Source organism: Oncorhynchus keta, chromosome 30 (genome assembly GCF_023373465.1).
Source record: "Oncorhynchus keta strain PuntledgeMale-10-30-2019 chromosome 30, Oket_V2, whole genome shotgun sequence".
Classification (NCBI taxonomy): domain Eukaryota; kingdom Metazoa; phylum Chordata; class Actinopteri; order Salmoniformes; family Salmonidae; genus Oncorhynchus; species Oncorhynchus keta.
This window is the reverse complement of record NC_068450.1, coordinates 4,543,010-4,560,056: the sequence shown is the minus strand read 5'-3', so window position 1 is coordinate 4,560,056 and position 17,047 is coordinate 4,543,010. Positions and strand designations below refer to the sequence as shown.

Genomic DNA, 17,047 nt, shown 5'->3' with positions numbered 1-17,047 from the left:
CTCTCTCATGCCGTCCCTGGAGGGGGTGCGTCACCTGAGTGGGTTGATTCACTGATGTGGTCATCCTGTCTGGGTTGGCGCCCCCCCTTGGGTTGTGCCATGGCGGAGATCTTTGTGGGCTATACTCAGCCTTGTCTCAGGATGGTAAGTTGGTGGTTGAAGATATCCCTCTAGTGGTGTGGGGGCTGTGCTTTGGCAAAGTGGGTGGGGTTATATCCTTCCTGTTTGGCCCTGTCCGGGGGTGTCCTCGGATGGGGCCACAGTGTCTCCTGACCCCTCCTGTCTCAGCCTCCAGTATTTATGCTGCAGTAGTTTGTGTCGGGGGGCTAGGGTTAGTTTGTTATATCTGGAGTACTTCTCCTGTCCTATTCAGTGTCCTGTGTGAATCTAAGTGTGCGTTCTCTAATTCTGTCCTTCTCTCTTTCTTTCTCTTTCTCGGAGGACCTGAGCCCAAGGACCATGCCCCAGGACTACCTGACATGATGACTCCTTGCTGTCCCCAGTCCACCTGACCATGCTGCTGCTCCAGTTTCAACTGTTCTGCCTTATTATTATTCGACCATGCTGGTCATTTATGAACATTTGAACATCTTGGCCATGTTCTGTTATAATCTCCACCCGGCACAGCCAGAAGAGGACTGGCCACCCCACATAGCCTGGTTCCTCTCTCGGTTTCTTCCTAGGTTTTGGCCTTTCTAGGGAGTTTTTCCTAGCCACCGTGCTTCTACACCTGCATTGCTTGCTGTTTGGGGTTTTAGGCTGGGTTTCTGTACAGCACTTAGAGATATCAGCTGATGTACGAAGGGCTATATAAATACATTTGATTTTTGATTTGATTTGAGATAACAGAGGACCTCACAGCCCAGCTAACAGAGGAACGCACAGCCCCGCTAACAGAGGGAGACACAGCCCAGCTAACAGGGAGACACAGCCCAGCTAACAGAGGACCACACAGCCCAGCTAACAGAGGGAGACACAGCCCAGCTAACAGAGGAACACACAGCCCAGCTAACAGAGGGACACACAGCCCAGCTAACAGAGGACCACACAGCCCAGCTAACAGAGGGAGACACAGCCCAGATAACAGAGGATCACACAGCCCAGCTAACAGAGGACCACACAGCCCAGCTAACAGAGGAACACACAGCCCAGATAACAGAGGACCACACAGCCCAGATAACAGAGGAACACACAGCCCAGATAGCAGAGGAACACACAGCCCAGCTAACAGAGGAACACACAGCCCAGCTAACAGCACTGCAGGAAGAGGTGAGAAAGCTGAGGTGTGACAATCAACTACTCAGGAGAGAGCTAGCCATCCCCTCCAGGGAATTGAAAAAGCTTCTTCCACTTTCCCCAATGCAGAAGTGGTTATCTCAACCTTGCTAACACGGAAATACTTTCCCCCTGCCACCATACAGCAGGTGAATGTTAGCATTTACTCATCAATCTACACACAATACCCCAAAATGACATCACAATACCCCATAATGACATCACAATACCCCATAATGACATCACAATACCCCATAATGACATCACAATACCCCACAATGACATCACAATACTCCATAATGACATCACAATACCCCATAATGACATCACAATACCCCATAATGACATCACAATACCCCATAATGACAAGGCAAAAACAGGTTTTTAGAAATGTTTGCGAACTTCTAATAAAACAACATCATCGCTACAGCTATTTTCAGGTCTCTCGAAAGATGTTCGATCGTCTCTGGCTGGGCCACTCAAGGACATATAGAATCTTGTCCCAAAGCCACTCCTGCATTGTCTCGGCTGTGTGCTTAGGGCTGTTGTCCTGTTGGAAGGTGAACCTTAACCCCAGGTCCTGAGGGCTCTGGAGCGGGTTTTCATCAAGGATCGTTCTGTACTTTCCGTCGTTCATCTTTCCCTTGATCCTGACTAGTCTCCCAGTCCCTGCGCTTAAAAAACATCCCCACAGCATGATGCTGCCACCACCATGCTTCACCGTAGGGACGGTGCCAGGTTCCCTTGATCCTGACTAGTCTCCCAGTCCCTGCGCTTAAAAAACATCCCCACAGCATGATGCTGCCACCACCATGCTTCACCGTAGGGACGGTGCCAGGTTCCCTTGATCCTGACTAGTCTCCCAGTCCCTGCGCTTAAAAAACATCCCCACAGCATGATGCTGCCACCACCATGCTTCACCGTAGGGACGGTGCCAGGTTCCCTTGATCCTGACTAGTCTCCCAGTCCCTGCGCTTAAAAAACATCCCCACAACATGATGCTGCCACCACCATGCTTCACCGTAGGGACGGTGCCAGGTTCCCTTGATCCTGACTAGTCTCCCAGTCCCTGCCACTGAAAAACAACCCCACAACATGATGTTGCAACCACCATGCTTCACCGTAGGGACAGTGCCAGGTTCCCTTGATCCTGACTAGTCTCCCAGTCCCTGCGCTTAAAAAACATCCCCACAGCATGATGCTGCCACCACCGTGCTTCACCGTAGGGATGGTGCCAGGTTCCCTTGATCCTGACTAGTCTCCCAGTCCCTGCGCTTAAAAAACATCCCCACAGCATGATGCTGCCACCACCGTGCTTCACCGTAGGGACGGTGCCAGGTTCCCTTGATCCTGACTAGTCTCCCAGTCCCTACGCTTAAAAAACATCCTGACAGCATGATGCTGCCACCACCGTGCTTCACCGTAGGGACGGTGCCAGCTTCCCTTGATCCTGACTAGTCTCCCAGTCCCTGCGCTTAAAAAACATCCCCACAGCATGATGCTGCCACCACCATGCTTCACCGTAGGGACGGTGCCAGGTTCCCTTGATCCTGACTAGTCTCCCAGTCCCTGCGCTTAAAAAACATCCCCACAGCATGATGCTGCCACCACCATGCTTCACCGTAGGGACGGTGCCAGGTTCCCTTGATCCTGACTAGTCTCCCAGTCCCTGCGCTTAAAAAACATCCCCACAGCATGATGCTGCCACCACCATGCTTCACCGTAGGGACGGTGCCAGGTTCCCTTGAGACGTGACGCTTGACATTCAGGCCAAAGAGTTCAATCTTGCTTTCATCAGACCAGAGGATCTTGTTTCTCATGGTCTGAGAGTCTTTATGTGCCTTTTGGCAAACTCCAAGCGGGCTGTCATGTGCCTTTTACTGAGAAGTAACTTCCATCTGGCCACTCTACCATAAATGCCTGATTGGTTGAGTGCTGCAGAGATAGTTGTCCTGGAGTGGCCTAGCCAGTCTCCAGATCTCAACCCCATAGAAAATCTTTGGAGGGAGTTGAAAGTCCATGTTGCCCAGCAACAGCCCCAAAACATCACTGCTCTAGAGGAGATCTGCATGGAGGAATGGGCCAAAATACCAGCAACAGTGTGTGAAAACCTTGTGAAGACTTACAGAAAACGTTTGACCTCTGTCATTGCCAACAAAGGGTATATAACAAAGTATTGAGATAAACTTTTTTTAAAACTTTTGTTATTGACCAAATACTTACTTTCCAGCATAATTTGCAAATAAACTCATAAAAATCCCCTCATTTTGTCTGTCATAGTTGAAGTGTACCTATGATGAAAATTACAGGCCTCTCATCTTTTTAAGTGGGAGAACTTGCCCCACTGTATATAACTAACTACTGAATGATCTGACTAACAGAAACACTGTTGTCATTTATATAACTAACTACTGAATGATCTGACTACCAGAAACACTGTTGTCACTTATATAACTACTGAATGATCTGGTCAACATGTTGTCACTTATATAACTAACTACTGAATGATCTGGTCAACATGTTGTCACTTATATAACTAACTACTGAATGATCTGGTCAACATGTTGTCACTTATATAACTAACTACTGAATGATCTGGTCAACATGTTGTCACTTATATAACTAACTACTGAATGATCTGGTCAACATGTTGTCACTTATATAACTACTGAATGATCTGGTCAACATGTTGTCACTTATATAACTAACTACTGAATGGGGAGAGGAGGAGAGACAAGAGAAGACAAAAAGGATCCCAGACTGGCTCATATGTTGTACATTACCAAACCATTAAGGCTTGTACATAACTTCGTGTGCGTCAGTCATCCACGACTAGCCGCTGTGATGTCATTAATGATGAAGGTCCTAATTGAGGTCATTTGGTCTAAAGTCTGAACCTGAAGTGGTTTCTCCCTCCATACAGTCTGAACCTGAAGTGGTTTCTCCCTCCATACAGTCTGAACCTGAAGTGGTTTCTCCCTCCATACAGTCTGAACCTGAAGTGGTTTCTCCCTCCATACAGTCTGAACCTGAAGGTAACCTGAAGTGGTTTCTCCCTCCACACAGTCTGATCCTGAAGTGGTTTCTCCCTCCATACAGTCTGAACCTGAAGTGGTTTCTCCCTCCATACAGTCTGAACCTGAAGGTAACCTGAAGTGGATTCTCCCTCCATACAGTCTGAACCTGAAGTGGTTTCTCCCTCCATACAGTCTGAACCTGAAGGTAACCTGAAGTGGTTTCTCCCTCCACACAGTCTGATCCTGAAGTGGTTTCTCCCTCCATACAGTCTGAACCTGAAGTGGTTTCTCCCTCCATACAGTCGGAACCAGAAGTGGTTTCTCCTCCATACAGTCTGAACCAGAAGTGGTTTCTCCCTCCATACAGTCTGAACCTGAAGTGGTTTCTCCCTCCATACAGTCTAAACCTGAAGTGGTTTCTCCCTCCATACAGTCTGAACCTGAAGTGGTTTCTCCCTCCATACAGTCTGAACCTGAAGTGGTTTCTCCCTCCATACAGTCTGAACCTGAAGTGGTTTCTCCCTCCATACAGTCTGAACCTGAAGTGGTTTCTCCCTCCATACAGTCTGAACCTGAAGTGGTTTCTCCCTCCATACAGTCTGAACCAGAAGTGGTTTCTCCCTCCATACAGTCTGAACCAGAAGTGGTTTCTCCCTCCATACAGTCTGAACCTGAAGTGGTTTCTCCCTCCATACAGTCTGAACCAGAAGTGGTTTCTCCCTCCATACAGTCTGAACCTGAAGTGCTTTCTCCCTCCATACAGTCTGAACCTGAAGTGGTTTCTCCCTCCATACAGTCTGAACCTGAAGTGGTTTCTCCCCCATACAGTCTGAACCTGAAGTGGTTTCTCCCTCCATACAGTCTGAACCTGAAGTGGTTTCTCCCTCCATACAGTCTGAACCTGAAGTGGTTTCTCCCTCCATACAGTCTGAACCTGAAGTGGTTTCTCCCTCCATACAGTCTGAACCTGAAGTGGATTCTCCCTCCATACAGTCTGAACCTGAAGTGGTTTCTCCCTCCATACAGTCTGAACCTGAAGTGGTTTCTCCCTCCATACAGTCTGAACCTGAAGTGGTTTCTCCCTCCATACAGTCTGAACCTGAAGTGGTTTCTCCCTCCATACAGTCTGAACCTGAAGTGGTTTCTCCCTCCATACAGTCTGAACCTGAAGTGGTTTCTCCCTCCATACAGTCTGAACCTGAAGGTAACCTGAAGTGGTTTCTCCCTCCATACAGTCTGAACCTGAAGGTAACCTGAAGTGGTTTCTCCCTCCATACAGTCTGAACCTGAAGTGGTTTCTCCCTCCATACAGTCTGAACCTGAAGGTAACCTGAAGTGGATTCTCCCTCCATACAGTCTGAACCTGAAGGTAACCTGAAGTGGATTCTCCCTCCATACAGTCTGAACCTGAAGTGGTTTCTCCCTCCATACAGTCTGAACCTGAAGTGGTTTCTCCCTCCATACAGTCTGAACCTGAAGTGGTTTCTCCCTCCATACAGTCTGAACCTGAAGTGGTTTCTCCCTCCATACAGTCTGAACCTGAAGTGGTTTCTCCTCCATACAGTCTGAACCTGAAGGTAACCTGAAGTGGATTCTCCCTCCATACAGTCTGAACCTGAAGGTAACCTGAAGTGGTTTCTCCCTCCATACAGTCTGAACCTGAAGTGGTTTCTCCCTCCATACAGTCGGAACCAGAAGTGGTTTCTCCTCCATACAGTCTGAACCAGAAGTGGTTTCTCCCTCCATACAGTCTGAACCAGAAGTGGTTTCTCCCTCCATACAGTCTGAACCAGAAGTGGTTTCTCCCTCCATACAGTCTGAACCTGAAGTGGTTTCTCCCTCCATACAGTCTGAACCTGAAGTGGTTTCTCCCTCCATACAGTCTGAACCTGAAGTGGTTTCTCCCTCCATACAGTCTGAACCTGAAGTGGTTTCTCCCTCCATACAGTCTGAACCTGAAGTGGTTTCTCCCTCCATACAGTCTGAACCTGAAGTGGTTTCTCCCTCCATACAGTCTGAACCTGAAGTGGTTTCTCCCTCCATACAGTCTGAACCTGAAGTGGTTTCTCCCTCCATACAGTCTGAACCTGAAGTGGTTTCTCCCTCCATACAGTCTGAACCAGAAGTGGTTTCTCCCTCCATACAGTCTGAACCTGAAGTGCTTTCTCCTCCATACAGTCTGAACCTGAAGTGGTTTCTCCCTCCATACAGTCTGAACCTGAAGTGGTTTCTCCCCCATACAGTCTGAACCTGAAGTGGTTTCTCCCTCCATACAGTCTGAACCTGAAGTGGATTCTCCCTCCATACAGTCTGAACCTGAAGTGGTTTCTCCCTCCATACAGTCTGAACCTGAAGTGGTTTCTCCCTCCATACAGTCTGAACCTGAAGTGGTTTCTCCCTCCATACAGTCTGAACCTGAAGTGGTTTCTCCCTCCATACAGTCTTAACCTGAAGTGGTTTCTCCCTCCATACAGTCTGAACCTGAAGTGGTTTCTCCCTCCATACAGTCTGAACCTGAAGGTAACCTGAAGTGGTTTCTCCCTCCATACAGTCTGAACCTGAAGGTAACCTGAAGTGGTTTCTCCCTCCATACAGTCTGAACCTGAAGTGGTTTCTCCCTCCATACAGTCTGAACCTGAAGGTAACCTGAAGTGGATTCTCCCTCCATACAGTCTGAACCTGAAGGTAACCTGAAGTGGATTCTCCCTCCATACAGTCTGAACCTGAAGTGGTTTCTCCCTCCATACAGTCTGAACCTGAAGTGGTTTCTCCCTCCATACAGTCTGAACCTGAAGTGGTTTCTCCCTCCATACAGTCTGAACCTGAAGTGGTTTCTCCCTCCATACAGTCTGAACCTGAAGTGGTTTCTCCCTCCATACAGTCTGAACCTGAAGGTAACCTGAAGTGGATTCTCCCTCCATACAGTCTGAACCTGAAGGTAACCTGAAGTGGTTTCTCCCTCCATACAGTCTGAACCTGAAGTGGTTTCTCCCTCCATACAGTCGGAACCAGAAGTGGTTTCTCCTCCATACAGTCTGAACCAGAAGTGGTTTCTCCCTCCATACAGTCTGAACCTGAAGTGGTTTCTCCCTCCATACAGTCGGAACCAGAAGTGGTTTCTCCCTCCATACAGTCTGAACCAGAAGTGGTTTCTCCCTCCATACAGTCTGAACCTGAAGTGGTTTCTCCCTCCATACAGTCTGAACCTGAAGTGGTTTCTCCCTCCATACAGTCTGAACCTGAAGTGGTTTCTCCCTCCATACAGTCTGAACCTGAAGTGGTTTCTCCCTCCATACAGTCTGAACCTGAAGTGGTTTCTCCCTCCATACAGTCTGAACCTGAAGTGGTTTCTCCCTCCATACAGTCTGAACCTGAAGTGGTTTCTCCCTCCATACAGTCTGAACCTGAAGTGGTTTCTCCCTCCATACAGTCTGAACCTGAAGTGGTTTCTCCCTCCATACAGTCTGAACCAGAAGTGGTTTCTCCCTCCATACAGTCTGAACCTGAAGTGCTTTCTCCCTCCATACAGTCTGAACCTGAAGTGGTTTCTCCCTCCATACAGTCTGAACCTGAAGTGGTTTCTCCCCCATACAGTCTGAACCTGAAGTGGTTTCTCCCTCCATACAGTCTGAACCTGAAGTGGTTTCTCCCTCCATACAGTCTGAACCTGAAGTGGTTTCTCCCTCCATACAGTCTGAACCTGAAGTGGTTTCTCCCTCCATACAGTCTGAACCTGAAGTGGTTTCTCCCTCCATACAGTCTGAACCTGAAGTGGTTTCTCCCTCCATACAGTCTGAACCTGAAGTGGTTTCTCCCTCCATACAGTCTGAACCTGAAGTGGTTTCTCCCTCCATACAGTCTGAACCTGAAGTGCTTTCTCCCTCCATACAGTCTGAACCTGAAGTGGTTTCTCCCTCCATACAGTCGGAACCAGAAGTGGTTTCTCCCTCCATACAGTCTGAACCTGAAGGTAACCTGAAGTGGATTCTCCCTCCATACAGTCTGAACCTGAAGTGGTTTCTCCCTCCATACAGTCTGAACCTGAAGGTAACCTGAAGTGGTTTCTCCCTCCATACAGTCTGAACCTGAAGGTAACCTGAAGTTGATTCTCCCTCCATACAGTCTGAACCTGAAGTGGTTTCTCCCTCCATACAGTCTGAACCTGAAGTGGTTTCTCCCTCCATACAGTCTGAACCTGAAGTGGTTTCTCCCTCCATACAGTCTGAACCTGAAGTGGTTTCTCCCTCCATACAGTCTGAACCTGAAGTGGTTTCTCCCTCCATACAGTCTGAACCTGAAGGTAACCTGAAGTGGATTCTCCCTCCATACAGTCTGAACCTGAAGGTAACCTGAAGTGGTTTCTCCCTCCATACAGTCTGAACCTGAAGTGGTCCTTCTGTGGCTCAGTTGGTAGAGCATGGCGCTTGTAACGCCAGGGTAGTGGGTTCGATTCCCGGGACCACCCATACGTAGAATGTATGCACACATGACTGTAAGTCGCTTTGGATAAAAGCGTCAGCTAAATGGCATATATTATTATTATTATATTATTATTAAGTGGTTTCTCCCTCCATACAGTCTGAACCTGAAGGTAACCTGAAGTGGTTTCTCCCTCCATACAGTCTGAACCTGAAGGTAACCTGAAGTTGATTCTCCCTCCATACAGTCTGAACCTGAAGTGGTTTCTCCCTCCATACAGCCTGAAACACTAATGTAGACACTCATACAGAATTAGTCCCAAATGGCACCCTATTCCTTATGTAGTGCACCTCATTTAAACAAGGCCCACAGGGAATAGGGTGCATTAACCAAGGCCCATAGGGAAAAGGGTGCATTAACCAAGCCCCATAGGGAATAGGGTGCATTAACCAAGGGCATATATGGAATAGGGTGCATTAACTAAGGGCCATAGGGAATAGGGTGCATTAACCAAGGCCCATATGGAATAGGGTGCATTAACCAAGGCCCATATGGAATAGGGTGCATTAACCAAGGCCCATAGGGAATAGGGTGCATTAACTAAGGGCATATATGGAATAGGGTGCATTAACCAAGGCCCATATGGAATAGGGTGCATTAACCAAGGCCCATAGGGAATAGGGTGCATTAACCAAGGCCCATAGGGAATAGGGTGCATTAACCAAGGCCCATAGGGAATAGGGTGCATTAACCAAGGCCCATAGGGAATAGGGTGCATTAACCAAGGCCCATAGGGAATAGGGTGCATTAACCAAGGCCCATAGGGAATAGGGTGCATTAACCAAGGCCCATAGGGAATAGGGTGCATTAACCAAGGCCCATAGGGAATAGGGTGCATTAACCAAGGCCCATAGGGAATAGGGTGCATTAACCAAGGACCATAGGGAATAGGGTGCATTAACCAAGGCCCATAGGGAATAGGGTGCATTAACTAAGGGCATATATGGAATAGGGTGCATTTACAAAGGCCCATAGGGAATAGGGTGCATTAACCAAGGCCCATAGGGAATAGGGTGCATTTACAAAGGCCCATATGGAATAGGGTGCATTTACAAAGGCCCATAGGGAATAGGGTGCATTTACAAAGGCCCATAGGGAATAGGGTGCATTAACCAAGGCCCATAGGGAATAGGGTGCATTAACCAAGGCCCATAGGGAATAGGGTGCATTAACCAAGGGCATATATGGAATAGGGTGCATTAACTAAGGGCCATAGGGAATAGGGTGCATTAACCAAGGGCATGTAGGGAATAGGGTGCATTAACCAAGGCCCATAGGGAATAGGGTGCATTAACCAAGGGCATATATGGAATAGGGTGCATTAACCAAGGCCCATAGGGAATAGGGTGCATTAACCAAGGCCCATAGGGAATAGGGTGCATTAACCAAGGCCCATAGGGAATAGGGTGCATTTACAAAGGCCCATAGGGAATAGGGTGCATTAACCAAGGCCCATAGGGAATAGGGTGCATTAACCAAGGCCCATAGGGAATAGGGTGCATTAACCAAGGCCCATAGGGAATAGGGTGCATTAACCAAGGCCCATAGGGAATAGGGTGCATTTACAAAGGCCCATAGGGAATAGGGTGCATTAACCAAATACTTATTTTCCACCATAATTTGCAAATAAATTCATTAAAAATCCTACAATATGATTTTCTGGATTTTTTACAGGCAATTACAGGCCTCTTCTCATCTTTTTAAGTGGGAGAACTTGCACAATTGGTGGCTGACTAAATACTTTTTTGCCCCACTGTATATAGGGAAGGTAATCAGGGAAGTGATGGAGTCCAGGTGAGTCTGTTGATGCGCAGGTAAACGAACTAGCAGCCTGGTGACCTAGAGGCCGGAGAGGGAGCACACGCCACACAGACTCACACAGAGTCACTGCCATGATGATGTTAAAAAAAAAATATGATTTTTCTTCATCTATATACGTTTTCAATCAGTTGTTACCTGTGTTGGGGATGGTGAGTCTACCCCCCAGGACGTTGAATGTCCCATACGAGGTGTTAGCTACATCGTTGTTACCTGTGTTGGGGATGGTGAGTCTAACCCCCCAGGACGTTGAATGTCCCATATGAGGTGTTAGCCACATCGTTGTTACCTGTGTTGGGGATGGTGAGTCTACCCCCCCAGGACGTTGAATGTCCCATACGAGGTGTTAGCTACATCGTTGTTACCTGTGTTGGGGATGGTGAGTCTACCCCCCCAGGAAGTTGAATGTCCCATACGAGGTGTTAGCCACATCGTTGTTACCTGTGTTGGGGATGGTGAGTCTACCCCCCCAGGAAGTTGAATGTCCCATATGAGGTGTTAGCCACATCGTTGTTACCTGTGTTGGGGATGGTGAGTCTACCCCCAGGAAGTTGAATGTCCCATATGAGGTGTTAGCCACATCGTTGTTACCTGTGTTGGGGATGGTGAGTCTACCCCCAGGAAGTTGAATGTCCCATATGAGGTGTTAGCTACATCGTTGTTACCTGTGTTGGGGATGGTGAGTCTACCCCCAGGAAGTTGAATGTCCCATACGAGGTGTTAGCCACATCGTTGTTACCTGTGTTGGGGATGGTGAGTCTACCCCCAGGAAGTTGAATGTCCCATACGAGGTGTTAGCTACATCGTTGTTACCTGTGTTGGGGATGGTGAGTCTACCCCCAGGACGTTGAATGTCCCATACGAGGTGTTAGCTACATCGTTGTTACCTGTGTTGGGGATGGTGAGTCTACCCCCCAGGACGTTGAATGTCCCATACGAGGTGTTAGCTACATCGTTGTTACCTGTGTTGGGGATGGTGAGTCTAACCCCCCAGGACGTTGAATGTCCCATATGAGGTGTTAGCCACATCGTTGTTACCTGTGTTGGGGATGGTGAGTCTACCCCCCCAGGAAGTTGAATGTCCCATATGAGGTGTTAGCCACATCGTTGTTACCTGTGTTGGGGATGGTGAGTCTACCCCCCAGGAAGTTGAATGTCCCATACGAGGTGTTAGCCACGTCCCGCGGCAACGTCTTGAAGTACGTCTGATTGGACAGGCGGGTCATAAACTCCGCAGGGTCAGAGGTCATCTTCCCGTTGTGTAAGGTGTGGTGCGACCCGTTGGGTAGGGGGTCCAGGAGCGGACCGTTGGTCATTGAAAACTTAGCGGTGCCGGTGTGTGTGATGCCGTCGTGGCGTGAGCGCAGGGTTCCTTGGTAGCTGGTGGTCGTGGTGGTTAGGTCCGGCTGGATGGTAAGCAGATGGGAGTTCTCTAAAACAGATCAGAGGAGTGAACATGGAAATACAGACCCTGACAGCACAACAGAACAGAAACAGAACAGAAACACACACACACACACACACACACACACACACACACACACACACACACACACACACACACACACACACACACACACACACACACACACACACACACACACACACACACACACACACACACACACACACACACACACACACACACACACTCCCACAGATAGGGAGAGAAAAAGGGAGAGAGAAAAAAATAAACAAACTCACAGAAATAGAAGCACACAAACACAGCAGAATTCCATTATAATTCAGTGGATTCTTCCTCTATCTCTCTCTCTCTCTCTCTCTCTCTCTCTCTCTCTCTCTCTCTCTCTCTCTCTCTCTCTCTCTCTCTCTCCCCTCTCTCTCTCTCTCTCTTCAGCCACAATCAATTCCAGCCAGAACTCAGAGACAGAGAGACTCTGAGGAGGATTAGCAGGCAGAGTTTAGAAAGGATTCCATGATGAGTCAGAGGAGAGGAGCAACAAGCACACACACACGCACACACGCACGCACGCACGCACGCACCCACACACACACACACACACACACACACACACACACACACACACACACACACACACACACACACACACACACACACACACACACACACACACACACACACACACACACACACACACACACACACACACACACACACACACACACACACACAGTCACGAGCGAAAAATAACACAATAGCAGCATTACAAAAAATGCTGAGTATATGAGTATGGTGAGACTAGATAACACAAGGGATAGTAGATAGTATGGTGAGACTAGATAACACAAGGGACAGTAGATAGTATGGTGAGACTAGATAACACAAGGGACAGTAGATAATATGGTGAGACTAGATAACACAAGGGACAGTAGATAGTATGGTGAGACTAGATAACACAAGGGACAGTAGATATTATGGTGAGACTAGATAACACAAGGGACAGTAGATAGTATGGTGAGACTAGATAACACAAGGGACAGTAGATAGTATGGTGAGACTAGATAACACAAGGGACAGTAGATAGTATGGTGAGACTAGATAACACAAGGGACAGTAGATATTATGGTGAGACTAGATAACACAAGGGACAGTAGATAGTATGGTGAGACTAGATAACACAAGGGACAGTAGATAGTATGGTGAGACTAGATAACACAAGGGACAGTAGATAGTATGGTGAGACTAGATAACACAAGGGACAGTAGATAGTATGGTGAGACTAGATAACACAAGGGATAGTAGATAGTATGGTGAGACTAGATAACACAGGGGACAGTAGATAGTATGGTGAGACTAGATAACACAAGGGATAGTAGATAGTATGGTGAGACTAGATAACACAAGGGACAGTAGATAGTATGGTGAGACTAGATAACACAAGGGACAGTAGATAGTATGAGGGTGGGGAGCCAGGTGGGGCCCTGTGCCGAGGTGCCCACACACCTGGCTTGCTAGGCTTGATGCCCATAGGCTGGAAGCCCGTGGTCAGGATGGACGAGTCCGCTACGTCAGCGTCCAGACCCTCCTTCTTACGGCGGTAGACCAGGACCACCACGATGAGGATGAGGGTCAGACAGAGAGCTACGGCTACAATACCCACATACAGGGCCACATCCTCAACTCCATTGGCAGCTAGAGAGAGAGAGGGTGAGGGAGAGAGAGAGATAGAGGGAGACAGAGAGAGACAGAGAGAGACCCAACCAAATCATGAGAAAACAAAAAGATAATTACTTAACACATTGGAAAGAATTAACAAAAAAACAGAGCAAACTAGAATGCTATTTGGCCCTACACAGAGAGTACACAGCGGCAGAATACCTGACCACTGTGACTGACCCAAAATTAAGGAAAGCTTTGACTATGTACAGACTCAGTGAGCATAGCCTTGCTATTGAGAAAGGCCGCCGTAGGCAGACATGGCTCTCAAGAGAAGACAGGCTATGTGCTCACTGCCCACAAAATGAGGTGGAAACTGAGCTGCACTTCCTAACCTCCTGCCCAATGTATGACCATATTAGAGAGACATATTTCCCCCAGATCACACAGATCCACAAAGAATTCGAAAACATATCCAATTTTGAAAAACTCCCATATCTACTGGGTAAAATTCCACAGTGTGGAATCACAGCAGCAAGATTTGTGACCTGTTGCCACGAGAAAAGGGCAACCAGTGAAGAACAAACACCATTGTAAATACAACCCATATTTATGCTTATTTATTTTATCTTGTGTCCTTTAACTATTTGTACATTGTGTATATACATATATATATATATATATAATATGACATTTGTAATGTCTTTACTGTTTTGAAACTGTTGTATGTGTAATGTTTACTGTTAATTTTTGTTGTTTTTCACTTTATATATTCACTTTGTATGTTGTCTACCTCACTTGCTTTGGCAATGTTAACACATGTTTCCCATGACAATAAAGCCCTTGAATTGAATTTAATTGAATTTAATTGATTTGAATTGAATTGAATTGAGAGGCGAGAGACAGACAGACAGAGAGAGAGGGAGAGGGAGAGATAGAGGGAGAGAGAGAGAGAGAGAGAGAGAGAGAGAGAGAGAGAGAGAGAGAGAGAGAGAGAGAGAGAGAGAGAGAGAGAGAGAGAGAGAGAGAGAGATTAGTTTTGGAAGCATCTAAAAAACAGTGACCCCCTCTCATATCATTACCAAGCCCTGCAATACCAAGAGTCCCCTCATCCAGCTGGTCCTGGGGCTGAGTTCACAAACCTGTTCTACTAACACATTGAAGCCTCAGGACCAGAACATCCAATTAATCAGGATAAACCAAATTACAACACAGTCGAAACAAAACTATATTGCTTATTGGGAAACACAAACACGAGCACAAAGCAAAATGCAGTGCTATCTGTCCCTAAATGGACAGTACACTGTGGTTAAATATTACACCGTGGCTCAGTGAGCACAGCCTTGCCATAGAGAAGGTTAGACACAGGAAATCCTGGCTCCCTATAGAGGAAAGGCTGCAAAATGTTAAAAAATATAAAACAATTAGAGAGTGTCATTTTCCCAAATTTGAAACCCTTATTCAAGGTTTCAAAGACCTCTCTGATGAGGTTAAGCTACCCGTCCTGTTGGGGGAGGATGCAGAGAACTGTGGGTTGCAGCACACTACATTGCTGCCTGCCATAAGATGAGGGACAGTGTCTGACAGACCAATCAACCTGCCCATGTCCTCTACTGTATACTTATTGTTGTTGTTCAATGTATGGTTACAGAGAGAGAGAGAGGGAGACAGAGGGAGAGAGAGAGAGAGAGAGAGAGAGACAGAAAGAGAGACAGAGAGACAGAAGGGAGAGAGAGAGAGAGAGAGAGGGGGAGAGAGACAGAGACAGAGAGAGAGAGAGAGGGAGACAAAGGAGAGAGAGAGAGAGAGAGAGAGAGAGAGAGAGAGAGAGAGAGAGAGAGAGAGAGAGAGAGAGAAAGAGAGACAGAAAGAGAGACAGAAAGAGAGAATGGAGAGAGAATGGAGAGAGAGGGAGGGAGAGAGAGGGAGACAGAGAGAGATAGAGAGAGAGAGAGAGAGAGAGAGAGAGAGAGAGAGAGAGAGAGAGAGAGAGAGAGAGAGAGAGAGAAAGGAGACTGAGGGGAGAGAGAGAGAGAGAGACAGAGAGAGAGAGAGAGAGGAGAGAGAGGGAGACAGAGGGAGAGAGAGGAGACAGAGGGAGAGAGAGAGACAGAGAGACAGAAAGAGAGACAAAGAGACAGAAGGAGAGAGAGAGAGAGAGAGAGAGAGAGAGAGAGAGAGGGAGACAGAGGGAGAGAGAGGGGGAGACAGAGGGAGACAGAGGGAGAGAGAGGGAGAGACATAAAGAGAGACAGAGAGACAGAAGGGAGAGAGAGAGAGAGAGAGAGAGGGGAGAGAGACAGAGAGAGAGAGAGAGGAGACAGAGGGAGAGAGAGAGAGAGAGAGAGAGAGAGAGAGAGAGAGAGAGAGAGAGAGAGACAGAGAGACAGAAGAGAGAGAGAGAGAGAGAGAGAGAGAGAGAGAGAGAGACAGAGAAGAGAGAGACAGAGAGACAGAGGGGGAGACAGAGAGAGAGGGAGACAGAAGAGAGGGAGACAGAGGGAGACAGAGGGGAGAGAGAGGGAGAGACATAAAGAGAGACAGAGAGACAGAAGGGGAGAGAGAGAGAGAGAGAGAGAGAGAGAGAGGGGAGAGAGAGAGAGAGAGAGAGAGGGAGAGAGAGAGAGAGAGAGAGAGAGAGAGAGAGAGAGAGAGAGAGACAGAAAGAGAGACAGAGACAGAGAGACAGAGAGAGAGAGAGCAGAAGGGAGAGAGAGGAGACAAGGGAGACAGAGAGAGAGAGGGAGACAGAGAGAGAGAGAGAGAGAGAGAGAGGGAGACAGAAAGAGAGACAGAGACAGAGAGACAGAGAGAGAGAGAGCAAAGGGAGAGAGAGGGAGACAGAGGAGAGAGAGAGAGAGAGAGACAGACAGAAAGAGTGACAGAGAGACAGAGAGAGAGAGAGCAGAGGGAGAGAGAGAGAGGGAGACAGAGAGAGAGAGAGACAGAAAGAGAGAGAAAGAGAGAGAGAGAGGGAGACAGAGGGAGAGAGAGAGAGAGAGAGAGAGAGACAGAGAGACAGAGAGACAGAGAGAGAGAGAGCAAAAGGGAGAGAGAGGGAGACAGAGGGAGAGAGAGAGAGAGAGAGAGAGAGAGAGAGACAGACAGAAAGAGAGACAGAGAGAGAGAGAGCAGAAGGGAGAGAGAGAGAGAGTTCCCATTTGCAACTGTGACCTGGCCAAGATAAAGCAAAGCAGTTTGTCACAAACAACAACACAGAGTTACACATGGAATAAACAAACATACACTCAATAACACAATAGATAAATTATATATACAGTGTGTGCAAATGAGGTAAGATTATAGGCCATAGTGGCGAAGTAATTACAATATAGCAGTTAAACACTGGAATGGTAGAATGTGCAGAAGATGAATGTGC

The 17,047-nt window shown here is 47.6% G+C and overlaps 1 protein-coding gene across 1 annotated transcript in view; it reads right to left on the bottom strand.

The window, feature by feature from the left end:
* LOC127913710 (netrin receptor UNC5A-like) overlaps positions 1-17,047 on the bottom strand; it is a 435,702-nt gene that overhangs the window by 164,700 nt on the left and 253,955 nt on the right. The window contains exons 8-9 of the mRNA XM_052486952.1: positions 13,516-13,704; positions 11,704-12,021 (exon numbers count right to left, since the gene is read on the bottom strand). Of these exons, the coding sequence (XP_052342912.1) occupies positions 11,704-12,021; positions 13,516-13,704 (507 nt within the window). The remainder of the gene's footprint in view (positions 1-11,703; positions 12,022-13,515; positions 13,705-17,047) is intronic.